Source organism: Engystomops pustulosus, chromosome 10 (assembly GCF_040894005.1).
Source record: "Engystomops pustulosus chromosome 10, aEngPut4.maternal, whole genome shotgun sequence".
NCBI classification, from domain to species: domain Eukaryota; kingdom Metazoa; phylum Chordata; class Amphibia; order Anura; family Leptodactylidae; genus Engystomops; species Engystomops pustulosus.
This window is the reverse complement of record NC_092420.1, coordinates 94,863,413-94,880,557: the sequence shown is the minus strand read 5'-3', so window position 1 is coordinate 94,880,557 and position 17,145 is coordinate 94,863,413. Positions and strand designations below refer to the sequence as shown.

The 17,145-nt window shown below is 46.9% G+C and overlaps 2 protein-coding genes across 5 annotated transcripts in view; one reads left to right on the top strand and one right to left on the bottom strand.

The window, feature by feature from the left end:
- Positions 1 to 17,145, bottom strand: part of FGGY (FGGY carbohydrate kinase domain containing) — a 356,370-nt gene that overhangs the window by 318,839 nt on the left and 20,386 nt on the right. For 3 of the 4 annotated variants that reach the window (XR_011850140.1, XM_072126729.1, XM_072126726.1), the window contains exon 2: positions 15,319 to 15,417. Coding sequence is in view for 2 of the 4 variants with exons in the window: in XM_072126726.1 (XP_071982827.1) it covers positions 15,319 to 15,379 (61 nt within the window). In the remaining 2 variants the exon portion in view is untranslated. Of the gene's footprint in view, positions 1 to 15,318; positions 15,418 to 16,100; positions 16,117 to 17,145 lie in introns of those variants that run through there. The other variant, XM_072126727.1, reaches the window with a different exon arrangement.
- On the top strand, positions 11,747 to 14,712 carry JUN (Jun proto-oncogene, AP-1 transcription factor subunit). The gene is made up of 2 exons (XM_072127003.1): positions 11,747 to 11,902; positions 13,077 to 14,712. The coding sequence occupies exon 2, from the start codon at positions 13,146 to 13,148 to the stop codon at positions 14,088 to 14,090; it is 945 nt and encodes a 314-aa protein (XP_071983104.1). The 5' UTR covers positions 11,747 to 11,902; positions 13,077 to 13,145; the 3' UTR covers positions 14,091 to 14,712.

Genomic DNA, 17,145 nt, shown 5'->3' with positions numbered 1-17,145 from the left:
GGACCTGTAGTCTACTTTATTTAGCACTGGTCTGGTGCATTCAAACAAGTTTAAAGGGGAGTTCTAGGAACAGGCCTTCAATATCAGAGTAGGGTCCATCAGCCAAACCCCCCCAGATCATTCATTAACAACAGCTGATACACAGGGAATGGAACAAGAATCAGACAGTAACGTTACCAGTCTAGAGGCTGAAATGACTCTCTGCAACTTCCATTTAAAGGGAACCTGTCACCAGAGACCTCATCTTCAGTAAAGACAGGTTGCAGAAGCCCATCAAACCTGCAGTGCACAGATGTCTTTCTGCTTTCTCTAAGCTTTTGCATTACCATATAATTGCGTGTTATAACTTACCTTACACCCTGACAAAATCATCTGTGTAGTCCCAGGGGTTGGGCTTTGCTTTGGATGCATTTCAAAAAACAACATGTGACTTGTCTGTGTTACTCACTCCTCAGCCCCCACCTTGTGCTTCTGTACAGCTCCTCCCTCTTGCTCTTTTACAGAGCTCACAGCTTGGAGATCTGACATCAGAGGGGGAGGAGCTGTACAAGAGCACAAAGGTGGGGGCTAAGAGCAGCACAGACAAGTCACATGCTGTTGTCAGGGTGCAAGGTAAGTTATAATACACCATTATATTGTAATGGAAATGCTTAGAAAAGGCAGGTGTGCACTGCAGGTGTAATGGACTTCTGTAACCCGTCTTTACTGAAAATGAGGTCCCTGGGGACAGGTTCCCTTTAAATAAAAAGAAGCTAATCTGTAGTGCCCTGGTCTGACCACTACACAGATAACGGTGCTGTTTGCTTCCTGCTCAATTCTCTGTTGAGAACTGTGGCTATGTGGGGGGGCTATTGTATCCCAACCAATATGATATACTATATAAAAATAATATCAGGTGTTTTCTGTCAGGGAATGTGAACAGTACCTTTAACCCAGAAGTGAAATTTAACTAGTGAAACATTACACTAGACAGAATTGCTGCCCCAGTTCCTGGCCTGGATGCGGCTTCTGGACTAGTTCTGTAATTAGGAAGGTAAGGAGAAAAACTTGACATCAGTTTTTAGACTATTCTGCAGAATTGTAACAAAAAACCATTTCATTAATCATCATCCAATTCATTTTGCATTCGGCTTCTGTTACATCCAGGGGCGGCTCGATGCCAAGACTTCTATATGATTATCCCGGCTGCCAGGGAATGGAGCAGCTCCTATAATTATGTCCGGCTGCAACTACAGCTCTCATCATTCTCATATTCTTCATGGAAACAGGCAAATACATTTTGCAGGATGGGATAAGGGAAAAAATGTCTATATATAGATATACACACACACACGTGGACAAAATTGACGGTACCTCTTGTTTAAATGAAAGAAAACCCCCACAATGGTCTTGAATCTGACAAAAAGTAAAAAAATAAAATTACATTTCTATGAAAATGAACAAATGAAAGGCGGACATTGCTTTTCCTCCAGGATTCATAGAATTAAAACTCATGAAACGCCTGGACAGAAATGAGGGTTCCTTTAATATTTTGTTGCAGAACCTTTTGAGGCAATCGCACGATTTCTGTTCCTTCCAATGAGACTTCTGCTCCTCTCTGCAGGGATTTGGGTGCCTCTCCTCATCAGCTGCTCCAGTCTCCGGGGTGTGAGGGGTTTCAGCTCCTTCCAAAGATGCTCAATAGGATTTAGGTCCAGGCCCATAGAAGCCACTTCCGAATAGTCCAACGTTGTCCTTATTCTTGGGTGTTTTTAGCTTTGTGTTTTGGGTCATTATCCTGTTGCATGACCCATGACCGACACTGGGCAGCAGAATCCTTAGATGGTTGAGATCTCATTAGACCCTGCAAAGATTCAAGACCCCTGTACCAGATACAGCAAAGGCCCAGAACAGAACAGCCTCCTCCATGTGTCACAGTAGGGACATTGTCTTTACAGTATACGCTTCATTTTTCCATCTGTGGCCATAGAGCTGATGTGCCTTTGCAAAAAGTTTGATTTTCCTCTCATCTGCCCACAGGGACGTTCTCCCAGAAGCTTTGTGGCTTTTCAACATGTAGTTCTTCAACTTCCAGTCTTGCATTTGTTTTCAGCAATAGTATCCTCTTTGGTCGTCTCCCAGTAAGTCCACTTTGGCTCAAACAACGACGGATGATGTGAACTGATACCGATGTTCCCTGAGATAGAAGTTCACCTTTAAAGGAAACCTAGCACCACGGATCTACCTATTAAGGTAGATCGGGTGGTAGGTGCCTCGATTGTAAGTGAGGATAGCCCTTTTAAGGGCTAATCCTCATGTCCCCTGTATCTTTTTAAAACTTTACTTGTGGTAATATGGAAATTTTCTAAAGAGGCTACTGGGGCATAGAGTAGCTGGAGCTGAGGCTACACAATGTGGCTACTCCTAGCCCCAGCACCCTCTTGCGTTCCGCCTACCCTGACACCTTCAGAGCGCAGCTCCTTGTAGCTCTGCGCTCGTCTGCGAAGCTGGGTTCTGTGCATGCGCAGAACGCAGGCCATCAGCTGCATGGTTTCGCCTCTGAAGCCAGAGCTACTGCGCATGTGCAGAACCCAGCTTCACAAACGAGTGTCTAATTATAGACAATGCTTGTCTATAATAATTTTCTAAGATCCTGAGACATCTCTTTCCTTTACTTTCTCTGGTCCATGTTGACTGTGGTACACACCATGTCACCAATCCGCAGAGTGAGCAGCAGTACCCTAAATACTGCACAGCGAGTAGCTGTAGCCCTGTATATACAGCACAGTGAGGAGCCGTACCCTATATACTGCACAGTGATGAGCCATACCCTATATACTGCACAGTGATGAGCTGTACCCTATGTACTGCACAGTGAGGAGCTGTACCCTATATACAGCACAGTGAGGAGCTGTACCCTATATACAGCACAGTGAGTAGCTGGAGCCTATATACAGCACAGTGAGGAGCTGTACCCTATATACAGCACAGTGAGGAGCCGTACCCTATATACAGCACAGTGACGAGCTGTACCCTATACAGCACAGTGAGGAGCTGTACCCTATATACAGCACAGGGAGGAGCCGTACCCTATATACTGCACAGTGATGAGCCATACCCTATATACTGCACAGTGAGGAGCTGTACCCTATGTACTGCACAGTGAGGAGCTGTACCCTATATACAGCACAGTGATGAGCCATACCCTATATACAGCACAGTGATGAGCTGTACCCTATGTACTGCACAGTGATGAGCTGTACCCTATATACTGCACAGTGAGGAGCTGTACCCTATATACTGCACAGTGAGCAGCTGTACCCTATATACTGCACAGTGAGCAGCTGTACCCTATATACTGCACAGTGAGCAGCTGTACCCTAAATACTGCACAGCGAGTAGCTGTAGCCCTGTATATACAGCACAGTGAGGAGCCGTACCCTATATACTGCACAGTGAGTAGCTGTAGTCCTGGCTCCACCCACCTATAAAGTGGCCTTAAAGGAAATCTACCACCAGGAACAAGGATTGTAAACCAACCACACTTACATTCTGTTATGTGCCCAGACTTTTAAAATTATGCAAATGAGTATGTGGGGCTACAAGTTCCATAGGTGTTAATGGAGCCTGGAGCCCCTCAGACTCATTTGCATAATTTAAAACCTCTTTTATCTTAAAAACAAGGGCATAAAAAGATCCTGCCAGAGGGGGCGCACACCAGCATGTAAGTGTGCTTGGTTTACAATCCTTCATCCTGGAGTCTTATTACTTCCCTGATATTATTCAGGTTCCTTACACAGTGATGTACAGTAGGTCATCACTTCCATCAGTGCCTCCAATGTTGCTGGGAGCACGGGAGGAAACCTACAAAATCATGAAGACTTTCAAACCCAATGCAGTATCGAGTATCGAGACTCGTTTAGAAGAATCAACATGCTTTAGGACTGACAAAGGGACCATCCTGATAAGTTATAGAATCGTCATTGAAGGCGCTCCCCTGTGGTCTCCTCTCGATTTCTCTGTCCCCACCAGGCACTTTCATTCTCATCCATCCTCTCCAGACCCATATAAACTCTTCTGCCGAACTAGAATGTGGACAAATGACGGGACATGTTGAAATCAAACATGGTCCATTCTTCTTGTCCCAAGCATCTGTCACTCTGGACTGCCACTTGGGGCAGCAGGGGGTCCCTTAAATATTTTTGCAATGCTAACTCTTTGTTTATAAAATGACAGTACAGGCGGTCCCCTACTTAAGGACACCCGACTTACAGACGACTCCTAGTTAAAGACGGACCCCTCTGCCCCCTGTGACCTCTCTGGATACATTACTATAGTCCCAGGCTGCAATGATCAGCTGTAAAGTGTCTGTAATGAAGCTTTATTGATAATTCTTGGTCGCATCACAGCAAAAATTTTAAAACTCCAATTGTCACTGGGACAAAAGAAAAAAATTTGTCTAGAACTGCAATTATAAAGTATATAGTTTCGACTTACATACAAATTCAACTTAAGAACAAACCTCCGGACCTCATCTTGTATGTAACCCGGGGACTGCCTGTAATACTTTTTGTTAGTCCAGGGGGAATCGCTCCGTGACCTTCAAACGATTCCCATGTGGATGAAGATGATGGAATCTGATAAGATAAGATGTATCTTCACTGCTGGGATCTAGTTCATTGCTATTGTGCAGGTCACAATGAGCTGATGTTATGACCACCGGGCGTGATGATACACGAGCCCCATGATGCCCCCCTTACCCAGCAGCTGTAGGAACATTTCCCAGCATCCAGCTTCACCTTCTGACAACACAAAGCAGCAGCAGAACGAAGCGATATAAAACCCAGATCACCCGAGCCGAGAGCTGAATCATTTCTGATAAAACGCAGGCATTTACCAACATCGCAGACGATCAATACAAGTCATTATCTGCTGCAGAGAAGCCGCGGGGCCCTAGTGGACACTTATAGGAAATACAACATTCTGCTTATTCCTGGTACATGTTCTGCACAGTAAGTGATGACGGACATTACTAGAATTAGTCATTTTAAAGGTTTTGGGAACCCAATTCTTGAAAGGGATGTAAGCAGCAGACTTTAGCTGCTACTGATCCTACACCTGGCCTAACACAGGACAATAACGGATACTTCCATAAGTTGGTTATTTACAGGGTTATCCGCCATCTACAGCATAAGAGATGTGCGAGACATGACCACTGCTGTGCCCCACTCACCTATCATAGAAAGGACACTAGAAGGTCCCCAACATGACTGCTCGTCTATCCTCCCATTTTATCCCCTCATTTTATGGGTAAGCATCATTTATAAAAAAAAATCCTTAGAAATGGTTTCTCAGGCTTCTATAAAACTGCCCTTGTCGTTACAGGTTAGACACAGAATTTCATCATCTAGTGCAGCACCTTTGTTTTGATGACACTGGGGCTTTAGAAGAGATATGTCAAGGACTATAGTTCCCACAATTCCTCTGTTTTCGCAGGCATGTTGGGAAACTGTTCCTTTTGGAATCGATATACCGGAAAGACTTTTCCTGAATAAGCCATGCTTGATGTTAAAAGAAATCTATCATGATAAACTTGGGAAAGTTGCTCATAGATCCAGGCACTGTGGTAATCTTCTTAAAAGTGTCATCTATGGCCTCCTTTTCAAATTATGCTAATGAGACAAAACGGCTAGGGCTGGGCTTACCAGAGCCCCTCCGTGATGTGGCTTCACAGGCTATTACACTGAAGGGGGAAGTGTGAGTGCACAATTTGATTCCACAATTTGCATATATAAAGGTACAACTACTCTGCTGTATTTTCCATCTCATTTCCAGTTATTGATGGCGATAAGGCTAGGAATACAATGTAGCTTTAGCCACTACGCACCAGGAAGCAACGATCGCCAGGTCACAAATCGCTACTACTGTACGAGCTGCAGAATAACAATAAAACCCCAAATTTGTTTTGTAATCTATTCACTGCAGCTCTGAATTGGGATACGATGCTACAAGGTGACACAGCTCGAGGTTTGCAGTTGTGCAAATCACGGCCTCTGTCGAGTTATTATGAATCAGCTTTATGTCCAGAATCTCCCCTTGTTCATGTGTCAGAGTCTGTTCGGGTTCTTGCCTGTACGGTAAGTATACAGTGTACTGTATATATTAAATACAGCCGGATCATTCATCTTACTTCTCTGAGTATGTAATTGTTCCCGTAACTGCTCACAAGTCCACGAGACGCCGGAAACGCCTGAACAGAAGAGAAACGTTTCACCAGAAACCTAGGTTTGCAAGGTTACTGTAATGTGTACAGGCCCTTATCTGATGTGTATTGGTAGGGGGTCCTGAATCTCTCTGGACAGCTTAGTAACCAAGTCAGCTTCCAAAACTCCAAAATAGAACAACCTGGGTTTCCCATTGATGCTACAGGTTTGTATTTAAAGGCAAAATGTTGATGCTCCGACGAATTCTTAACAACCTTGTGCACCTACTATGAGCTTTGTAAGTGGTAATAGGGTCTGAGGAATACCCTAGAGCAGTGGTGGTGGACCCATGGCACCCACTCAGAGCCATCTCATTGGGCACTCAAGCTGCTGCCCCAGCACAGAGTTCACCAGACAGGACTTGAAGGAATCATCCTGCAGTCCAAGGAAGCCCGGGACATGCCATGCTCAGCATTATTTTAAAGGGAAGAATCCTGATCTTCCCGATACTGCAGAAGGAGAGAGAAAGGGCAGCATGGTGGCTTAGTGGTTAGCATTGCAGCCTTGCAGCACTGGGGACGTGGGTTCAAGTCCTAGGGTCAACATCTGCAAAGAGTTTGTATGTTCTCTCCGTGTTTGCTTGGGTTTCCTCTGGTTTCCTCCCACACTCCAAAGCATACTAGTAGGTTCATTAGATTGTGAGACCCATTGGGGACTGTGACCGATTTAGCAAGTTCTGTGCAGCGCTGCGTAATCTGTGTGCACTGTACAAATAAAGGAATTATTAATGTGCGGACAGGGTGATATTTTCATTGGAGCTCCTGCTCTGCCTCCCACTAACAATATTGGTGACCTCGGGATCATTGAAAACTGTGGTAGAGAAGGGAGGAAGAACATTGTCCTTCAGTCAGTTTTGGTTTGCAATTTGGGCACTCAGTCTCTAAAAGGTTCACCATCACTGTCCTAGAGCACCAGGGCCAGGGAGTAAGATGACCGGCTGTAGCTGTGATTGTAAGCTCTTGTGAGCAGGGACCTCACTCCTACCTTCTAATATGACCAGGTTATTACTCTGTAATGTGTTATTTGGTTTGTGTACCCTACAATCTTTGAAGCGCTGCTGTATATGATGGCGCTAGAAGAATTATTATTACTTGGCAGTCCATGACCTCGTCTCCTCCTTGGACCACTTTTAGTAGGTCCTAACCACTTCATACTGGGAACACCCCGACATCACCTGTCATTATAAAAGATGCTCTCACTCAGGAGTCGCTGGAACAATCTGGACCTGGTCCAGTTTGCTCAGACGCTGACGCTTGCTCATTTTTTAAACAAAACATAACTGTTTACTTGCTCCTAATATACCCCCCCCCCTCCCCTTAAAAAGCAGCTTTGCCACCAGATGTTTAAGTTACGGCTGTACATGAACAGAGGACTTTGTGATTCTAGAGGAAAGGTTCCTCAATTTCCTTGTCTTCAGGGCCTCTCTCCGGCTAAATCACTGGTGCTTCCTCCTGGAAGTGCCCGGTCAGGCTGTGCAGATAAGGAGCTGCCCCCGGCCAGGACTCTGTCCATAGCTGAATCATTTGTTTGTTGTCCTCCTCCGCCTCCACGACTCCCCCACCTTCCGCTGCACCCAGGTCCTTCCTCCAGCTCGCTGGCTGCTTTCTGTCTATTCTTTCAGTAACAGAGCCTGTGGGTGACCCAAATGCCAAGCGTGGGGGTGGCGTGCCCTGCTGACATTTTATTAAGTGGGGTTACACCACTTGAGACGTCAAGCAGGGATTAACTCTGCAGCTGCACGACTACACCTCCCTGATGAAGGGCTTCTACTTTATGGAATTGTCCTACAAGTGAAATTTTCATCTCCAACTAATTAAAGTGACGACTTTTCAGTATTTCCCCAGTAACTTTTACAGATTTTTGGAATGGCTAAATCTATAATCAATTAAACATGCTGATCCAGCAATTGCGAATGTCAGGTGTTGGCACGGATTTCCATAGGGATCAATGTTCCTTATCATTAGGTGGCGCCCCCATAAGGCAAACAATAACACACTGTATAACCAATCGATCCAAGGTCCCAACTAAAATCTTTAATTGTCTGCGTCACAAGAATCCAAAGTCCTGCGCCTCCGCGTGATAGCGCCTGCTGTGCGTTATAAAGGTCGATTATGGAGCGGCCTCGCCCCAGCAGTATGAGGTCATATAGCGGGGTCAGGAAAAAATAGAAAAGCTTCTATACCAATTATGAAATTGACATAAAACCCTAGAATCAATCCTGACAGAGAAAAGCTGTGAATAATATGAAGTTTTCAGATTGTTACTCATAAATACAGGAGGTCCCCTACTTAAGGACACATGACTTACAGACAACCCATAGTTACAGACAGACCCCTCTGACTTCTGGTGACCTCTCTGGATGTTACTATAGTCCCGGACTGCAATGATCAGATGTAAGGTGTCTGTAATGAAGTTTTATTGATAATCCTTGGTCCCATTACAGCAAAAAATGTTTAAACTCCAATTGTAACTGGGACAAAAAAAATTTTTTCGTCTGGATCTACAATTATAAAATATACAGTTTCGACTTACATACAAATTCAACTTAAGAACAAACCTCCAGACCCTATTTTGCATGTAACCCGGGGACTGCCTGTACACAAATTTGACGCCAGATTGTTGGATCCTTCTGGGCCGAGTCCCCAACAGAAAAGCGAATCCATACCAAAAAGTTGGGAACCTATACAAGAGACTTTCCTAAGTTAGGATCCACTCCGGCTTTTGCATACAACTTGTCAGTGCTATTTGTTCTCTTCCAAACCAACCCTGACAAGTAATGGGTTAATTCCTGGCTGGAGTTAAAGCAGAGCTGACAAGCCCTGGACTGGGCCCCCGGGAGGGAGGAGTCAGCCAACCCACACACAATATATGGTCATTGGGTGCCTTTCTCCCAGCACTGGGCACCATCAGTCCACACCCCTGTAATATAACACAGCGCTCCCCAGCTCCCGCCCATTGCTTAACCCCTTCTTGGTAAACGAGATGTAACACACATAGAAAGTGATAACGAACGGCACAGTGACAAACAAGACCGGCAAATGTGTAATAAAAAAAAGCTACACATTATTGTTAACCCCAAAACACCCGACGTATAGGATCTAATTATAAAGCAAAGATCTTAATAAGCTGCTGTGGGACTACAAGTCACAGCATGACCCTAGTAGCACCACTTCCTCTAAGTAACCAAGTTGCTGGACTACAAGTCACAGCATGACCATAGTAGGACCACTTCCTCTAAGTAACCAAGTTGCTGGACTACAAATCACAGCATGACCCTAGTAGGACCACTTCTTCTAAGTAACTAAGTTGCTGGACTACAAGTCACAGCATGACCCTAGAAGGACTACTTCTTCTAAGTACCCAAGTTGTGGGACTACAAGTCACAGCATGACCCTAGTAGGACTACTTCTTCTAAGTAACCAAGTTGCAGGACTACAAGTCACAGCATGACCCTAGTAGGACCACTTCTTCTAAGTAACTAAGTTGCAGGACTACAAGTCACAGCATGACCCTAGTAAGACCACTTCTTCTAAGTACCCAAGTTGTGGGACTACAAGTCACAGCATGCACATACTGATACTAGTAGTATGGTAAGAATCAGAAGCTCCTTAACCTCTTGGGGTTAGTAGTTCCAGAACTGCCTCAAAGGCAAAAATTTAGACTCGCAGCCTTCGTCCCCATATACATAAGCATTTGATCCCGGGACCATATATCACACGTCAGGCCAAAAACGCACCTGCAGGTGAAACGGACTCTCTAGGTCCCAGTTTGCCCCATTTAGGTCATTGGATCCACTGTGGGACAGTGATTTTGTCTGCTGACACACATCGCACCGAGCAAAGACTCCGCACTGGGGCGAAAGGCTCACAAAACAGCCCCAATAATACAAGAGAGGGAACCACAGGGAAAGGTTACATTGTATCCGCAGACTTTCGGAGCTTTAGTTACAATGTATGAGAATATTCTTCTATTTATTCTTTCTTTTTTTTGAGTCGATTTTGGCTTCTTTTAATCATCTTCAGGATCTTGTGTTTCTCTGCTGAGAACAGAAACCCTGGCAGAGAGCACAAGGGGTTTCCTCTCTCCCTCCCTGACTTAACCCCTTAGTGTCCTGCCACAAAGCGGACGTGTCTATATCACCCCCTGCTGGATTAACCCTCCAGACAGCCCTCCAGACTCCGCACCCTCTAGGTGTTCCCGTTATTCTCCCTGCCATTGGGGGTCTGTGAACCTGTCCCCATCCTCACAAGGATCCATCACCAGTCACCACTTTTCACGGAATAACTCCACTTTGTGCCATGCCCACCCCCCTTCCATATTTGACTCCATCTGTATCTCCACCCACTGATCACTGATCTACACCTCCTCCTCTCCCAGTTCCCGAATCTCCCATCAGTGTTTACTGCTCTGAGCCCAGGATTATGGGACGAGAGAGCAGGACACCCCCTGCCCCCAAACCATGGAACTCTCTCTATTATAAGTTATGAGAAGCCGAGATCAATCGTGTAACGTAATATGGATTTATAGGTCCCTGTTATCAGCCACTTTTGCCCCCTGTAATCTCTATTCCTCACACTTATCTTCTTATAATCAATACTTTAAGTAACCTCCAAATATTTATGTAGGGCAGTGATGTGGGGAAGAGAACAGGCACATATATATATGTATACGGGGTTGAGAACCCCTAAGGAGGGCCGCCGGGACCCACAGCAGGGATGCTAAATGCTAGGAGTGAGAGAGCAGCAGTATAGACGCTCCATAACCTGGGGAGTTCAAGTGTCCGTCACCTCTATATCCTTTGGGGGGGGGGGGGGGGGGACGGACCCCTATATCCTGGGGGGGGGGGGAACCCCTATATTCTGATATCCTGGGGGGGGCACGTACCCCTATATTCTGATATCCTGGGGGGGCACGTACCCCTATATTCTGGGGGGGGGGCACAGACCCCTATATTCTGGGGGGGCGGCACAGACCCCTATATTCTGGGGGGGGGGCACAGACCGCTATATTCTGATATCCTGGGGGTGCACGGACCCCTATATTCTGGGGGGGGCACGGACCCCTATATTCTGGGGGGGGGCACGGACCCCTATATCCTGATATCGTGGGGGGGGCACAGTAAGTAACCTGTGGCACCACAACTCTGGGCCAAAGACTTCTGAGAACTTGTTGCTGTGCTGTCAGTCCCGGGTGCCGGGCGGAGCGCTCATAGTGACAGTGAAGAGGTTGTGCAGCAGCTGCGGCCTCTGTGCTGTCCGGAGCAGTCACTTCCAGGCAGGTGGTGGCGGGAACTCACATCAAACCGCGTCCCGGAGCAGCGACACCTCCGACAACACGACGTCAGCCCACAATGCACCGCGGCCAGCATTACCTCATCCCGGCATCCTCCGCGACAGTTAGAATCTTCTAGGGCGGTCTCCATGGCGACCAGGGTTCATTTGCACCCTTAGCCCCGCCCAAGAAACTCCTCAGCCAATGGCGGGCCGCGGGGGTGACATCATGTCTATTTTTAGTGGGTGACTGTCCGCAGATAAGAGTTAGCTGCACGCTGCCCGGGCGCACAGTCTACAGAGAGACAGCCCGGGAGAACAGTATACAGAGAGGGAGACAGCCCGGAGAGAACAGTATACAGAGAGGGAGAGAGACAGCCCGAGCTACAAGTAAGAACTTCTGCTGACAGGCGCTGGGGGGAGAAGGGGAGACCCCGGGACTGGCGGGGATCCGGGGGTCCTGCAACTGTCTGAAAGTTTAGAAGAAAGCTAAAGGGGCATGGTGACAGTCAGCACTGGGGGGTGCTGGAGGAGACAGTCAGCACTGGGGGTGCTGGAGGAGGCAGTCAGCACTGGGGGTCCTGGAGGAGACAGTCAGCACTGGGGGTCCTGGAGGAGACAGTCAGCACTGGGGGTGACAGTCAGCACTGGGGGTGCTGGAGGAGGCAGTCAGCACTGGGGGTCCTGGAGGAGACAGTCAGCACTGGGGGTCCTGGAGGAGACAGTCAGCACTGGGGGTGACAGTCAGCACTGGGGGTCCTGGAGGAGACAGTCAGCACTGGGGGTGCTGGAGGAGACAGTCAGCACTGGGGGTGCTGGAGGAGACAGTCAGCACTGGGGGTGCTGGAGGAGACAGTCAGCACTGGGGGTGCTGGAGGAGACAGTCAGCACTGGGGGTGCTGGAGGAGACAGTCAGCACTGGGGGTGCTGGAGGAGACAGTCAGCACTGGGGGTGCTGGAGGAGACAGTCAGCACTGGGGGTGCTGGAGGAGACAGTCAGCACTGGGGGTGCTGGAGGAGACAGTCAGCACTGGGGGTGCTGGAGGAAACAGTCAGCACTGGGGGTGCTGGAGGAAACAGTCAGCACTGGGGGTGCTGGAGGAGACAGTCAGCACTGGGGGTGACAGTCAGCACTGGGGGTCCTGGAGGAGACAGTCAGCACTGGGGGTCCTGGAGGGGACAGTCAGCACTGGGGGTGACAGTCAGCACTGGGGGTCCTGGAGGAGACAGTCAGCACTGGAGGAGAACTGGAGACCACACGAGGGTCCCGGATGAGGAGCTTTATTATTATTATTATGAAGTTCTTGATAATCCATGGGAATGGGGCTTATTATTTGGGGTGTTGGTCCTAGAAGATCCCAGGAGGTTACAGCAGATTGAGCAGTGAGAGGGTCACCCTGTCACTATTGGGGATGCAGGAGTTGTTATGGGATGTATGTAGTGAGGTTATTGGGGTGCCATACTATCTGCATGTGATCCTGGGTGCCCCTTAGATCCTGGTGTTGGGAGATGTTTTCCTCTGTGTTCTCCCTATTGATGAAGTGTTTCCTTTGCTCCTCTGCAGGACGTGTTTGTAGACCCCAGTGTGATCGCTGCACCGCGCGTTTCTCCCACTGGTTCGCTTCCAGGGTGTATGACTGCGAGGATGGAACCTACTTTCTACGACGATGCACTGAGCGCTGCCTTCAGCCAGCCCGAGCCTGCCGGCTACGGATACAACCCCAAAGTGCTGAAGCAGAGCATGACCCTGAACTTGTCCGACCCGTCCAGCGCCATCAAGCCTCACCTAAGGAGCAAGGCGGCGGAGCTCCTCACGTCTCCGGACGTTGGACTTCTTAAACTTGCCTCCCCGGAGTTAGAGAGGCTTATCATCCAGTCCAGCAATGGGATGATCACTACAACCCCTACTCCCACCCAGTTCCTTTGCCCTAAAAATGTCACGGACGAGCAGGAGGGCTTTGCTGAGGGCTTTGTCCGGGCGCTGCAAGAACTTCATAACCAGAACAACTTGCCAAATGTCACCTCTGCGCCCGAAGCCCCTGCATGCACTGGACTGACACCTGTCTCCTCCATAGCCGGGGGCAACGGATACAGTAACCCCTTGCACAACGAGCCCCCTGTCTATGCCAACCTGAACAGCTTCAACCCCACCACCATCAGCACCACCCCTGCCTTCAACAGCAACAACATGGGCTTCGCCTCCCAGCATCACAGCAGCCCGCCCATCCCTGTCCAGCACCCCAGGCTGCAGGCTCTCAAAGAAGAGCCCCAGACTGTGCCCGAAATGCCCGGTGAGACCCCTCCTCTCTCCCCTATCGACATGGAGTCTCAGGAGAGGATCAAAGCCGAGCGGAAGCGTATGAGAAACAGGATCGCAGCCTCCAAGTGCAGGAAGAGGAAACTGGAACGTATCGCCCGCCTGGAAGACAAAGTGAAAAACCTAAAGTCTCAGAACTCTGAACTGGCGTCCACCGCCAACATGCTGCGGGAGCAGGTCGCCCAACTCAAACAGAAAGTGATGAATCACGTCAACAGCGGCTGCCAGCTCATGTTAACACAGCAGCTGCAGACATTCTGAGCGGACTGGCCCGGCCGGGGAGGAGAAGTCAGGAAAGAGTGTGCCGAGAGAGAAGCGATTTCAGGTTGAAACTCCTGATTGGAGGAGAAAACAAAAATAGGCGTCCGTGATCTGACTGTTGAACACGCGTGCGCAAGGGGGGGCTGCCCGGCCTTCCGTCGGAGCGAGAGGTGGTGTGGCAGAGAGCGGTATCCGTTCTACAGCACCGGGTCGCTGTGTTACATTGAGACCTGCATGGACTCTTTACCTTTGTAACGATCGTTCAGTATTAAGGATAACCTGCTCTACGGACTGTCCAACTTCTGTAGTCCTCGTACAGAGGGGGAGGGGGCGGCGGGGGTCTCATCCTTATATTGTTTTTATATGACAAATTCTGCTTGTCTTTGACTTAATTCTATATTATATATATATGTATAAATATGTACATAGCTGTTTTTTTTATATATATTATATATGGCTGACGTGTGTCAGTAGAGGCGGCTTCCAGCTCTTTGTAAGTTATATTTATGTCTTTTTATTTTGGGTTTTCTGAAAAAACCCATCGCGATCTGTACAGAAGAGAACAAAATTTCTGAACTCGTTTTGAGTTTAACCTTTGTAATAAAGTTATATAATTTTTCTATGTTTTTTTTTTTTTTTTTTTGGTTTCTGAAGAAGATTCCACATGTTTTATTCTATTTAAGAAAACAAAAACTTCAAAGTTTTGGGGTAAAAAAGTTTAGATTTTTTTTTTTTTTATTTATATTGATTTTTTTTTTTTTTTACATTGCAATAAAAATGCATGTGAAACGTATGTCATGTCTTTTTGCCTTTTATACAATATAAATCTATTATGCATATATATCATATAAATCTATAGCACTGAGGCTTTATAGAGATTATTATTGCAGTTAGAATTGTTATTTTGTATTTTGAAAGTTTGCAACAAAACTACAACTTTTGGATTCTTCTCCTCCCCCAAAAAAAGGATTGGCAGAATAGTTTGTTTTTTTTTCTAAGTAAATTGCACATAAAATACTTAAAAATAGTAGATTATAGATGTGTGTATACTATATTAACTCTTATCTGGGTTTTTGAAAATGAAAAAAATACACTCAAATGAATGCTCCGTCCCTTTAACAGACCTGATACACAATACACAGACAAGAACAATAGGCGCAGAGCACAAACTAAGTCACTCTAATCCCGGTGTCTAATTAGAATGTAAAAATCTTGGAGATTTTCTTACCTCCTCGGGTTCTAGTTTCAATCACGGCAGATTTCGACATCGGGTTTTCTGTGTATATCATGTGACCACGGCACAACAAACTCTTAAAGGGACAGCACACTAGCAAAAAAAAAAAAAAACACACATGGTAAAATGCATTCGCTATAATGTGGGTTATATGAAAAGTAACAATCAGATTTCTCGGTATATAGTGATCATTTTATATAGCAAATTATTTTTCCACAATCGTCTATAGGAGACGGGGGCAAGTGCCTGATCGCTGGGGTCCGAATACTGCCATCCCAGTTCTATATAGTGAGTACTATAGAAATAAACGCAGCAGGTAGTAAACCATACACACTACCTCTCCATTCACACAGGAGACCCCTGGATGTCCCTAAATGTAGACCCCCAGCAATGAGACCACTATATGTGGACGGGGAAAGTTGTTAGTGAGGGAAAACCTCTTTACGTGTCTGTGCATTTACTGTCCTCTGATAACACTTCTTGTCAATTTTGTTGTGTGCTAGAGCACGATGTGACCTTATGGCCTCGAGGAATCTGGTGGTGGGGGGTTAAGGTGGTCTTCGGTCTCTCCATAATACCAGAGGCTGACAACATCATTGCAGCCAGAAGACGATGAGTTTGTTTTTGTACAGAGTGGATTATACAATGTATTAGATTCTGATTTGTGAACCAGTCCTGTCCTGACAGGTCTTGTATCTGTGTTTACAGGACCCCCAAACCCAAGGGATCTGCAGCAGAACCATACAGGTCCAACAGGTCCCACTATAGCAACCAACCTGATCACTGCTCTTATTTCATAACCTGTTGTAAAGAGATAAAAGCTGGAATCTGACTGGGCCTACACTTTCTAATCCGAGGAGAAACATGATTTACATAAACAGCAGGACTACCATGATGGTGCCGGCCAACCAGATTGCAGCTTTTATCTCTTTACAACAGGTTATGAAATAAGAGCAGTGATCGGGTTGGTTGCTATAGTGGGACCTGATTTTTTTTTCCAGACTAGGTTAGAAAATGTGAGCTGTAATCTGATTGGTCGCCATGGGTAAGACTAGATCCCATAGCCGAGTCCTCAGAGGCCAGATAAACGTTAGAACCAACCAGATTGCTGCTCTTATTTAGTATCAATGTGTAATAAAATGAGAGCTGGAAACCGATTGGGCTGCAGGAAAAGTGACCATGTTACCAACCAATCAAATGACAGCTTTCATTTCATGGTACAATTTGGTTGCAATGGAAAACAAAGCTCTGTTGTGCAGCCCAATCAGATTCCAGCTTTCATTTTTCCAGACCAGTTTAGATAAAAAGAGCTGAAACCTGATTGGTTGCCATGGCCTCACCTCTATACTTGTTGTCAGGGCTAGATTTGTGGCTGAGGCCTACTTTACCTTGCGGCATTTTGCTGCTTTTACCTTAAAAAAAACGTCCCTAATTGTGTGTGAGAGCAGATGGGCGCGGATTGTCTGTGATCCGGCTCCTCTTGGCTAATGTTGCAGCTGTCTACCCGCCATCTCCCCTTGGAACGTCCCTTTGATACCCAAAACTCATCATGTCTGGCGATGAATTAATATTTTATCTCTTTCTGCACATCTCTACACTTAACCTCTCACATTACAGCATTATCACCGCACCGGCCCATCTGCCCGCGCCCCGAGGGGTGGGAGGAGGGGGAGGGGGGTCCTCCAAATTAACTAATTCACTCACTGATCTTCCTGATCTCATGTCCACACACCTAATCCTGCCAGGTCCAACACTTATCAGGGTGATACACTGCAAAATGGGGGGGGGGGATCTGTAGAATCCCTGCAAGGGGGATTGAGG

Coding starts and splice junctions, on each gene's coding strand:
- JUN (XM_072127003.1), top strand. CDS start 13,146: ATGACTGCGAGGATGGAACCTACTTTCTACGACGATGCACTGAGCGCT.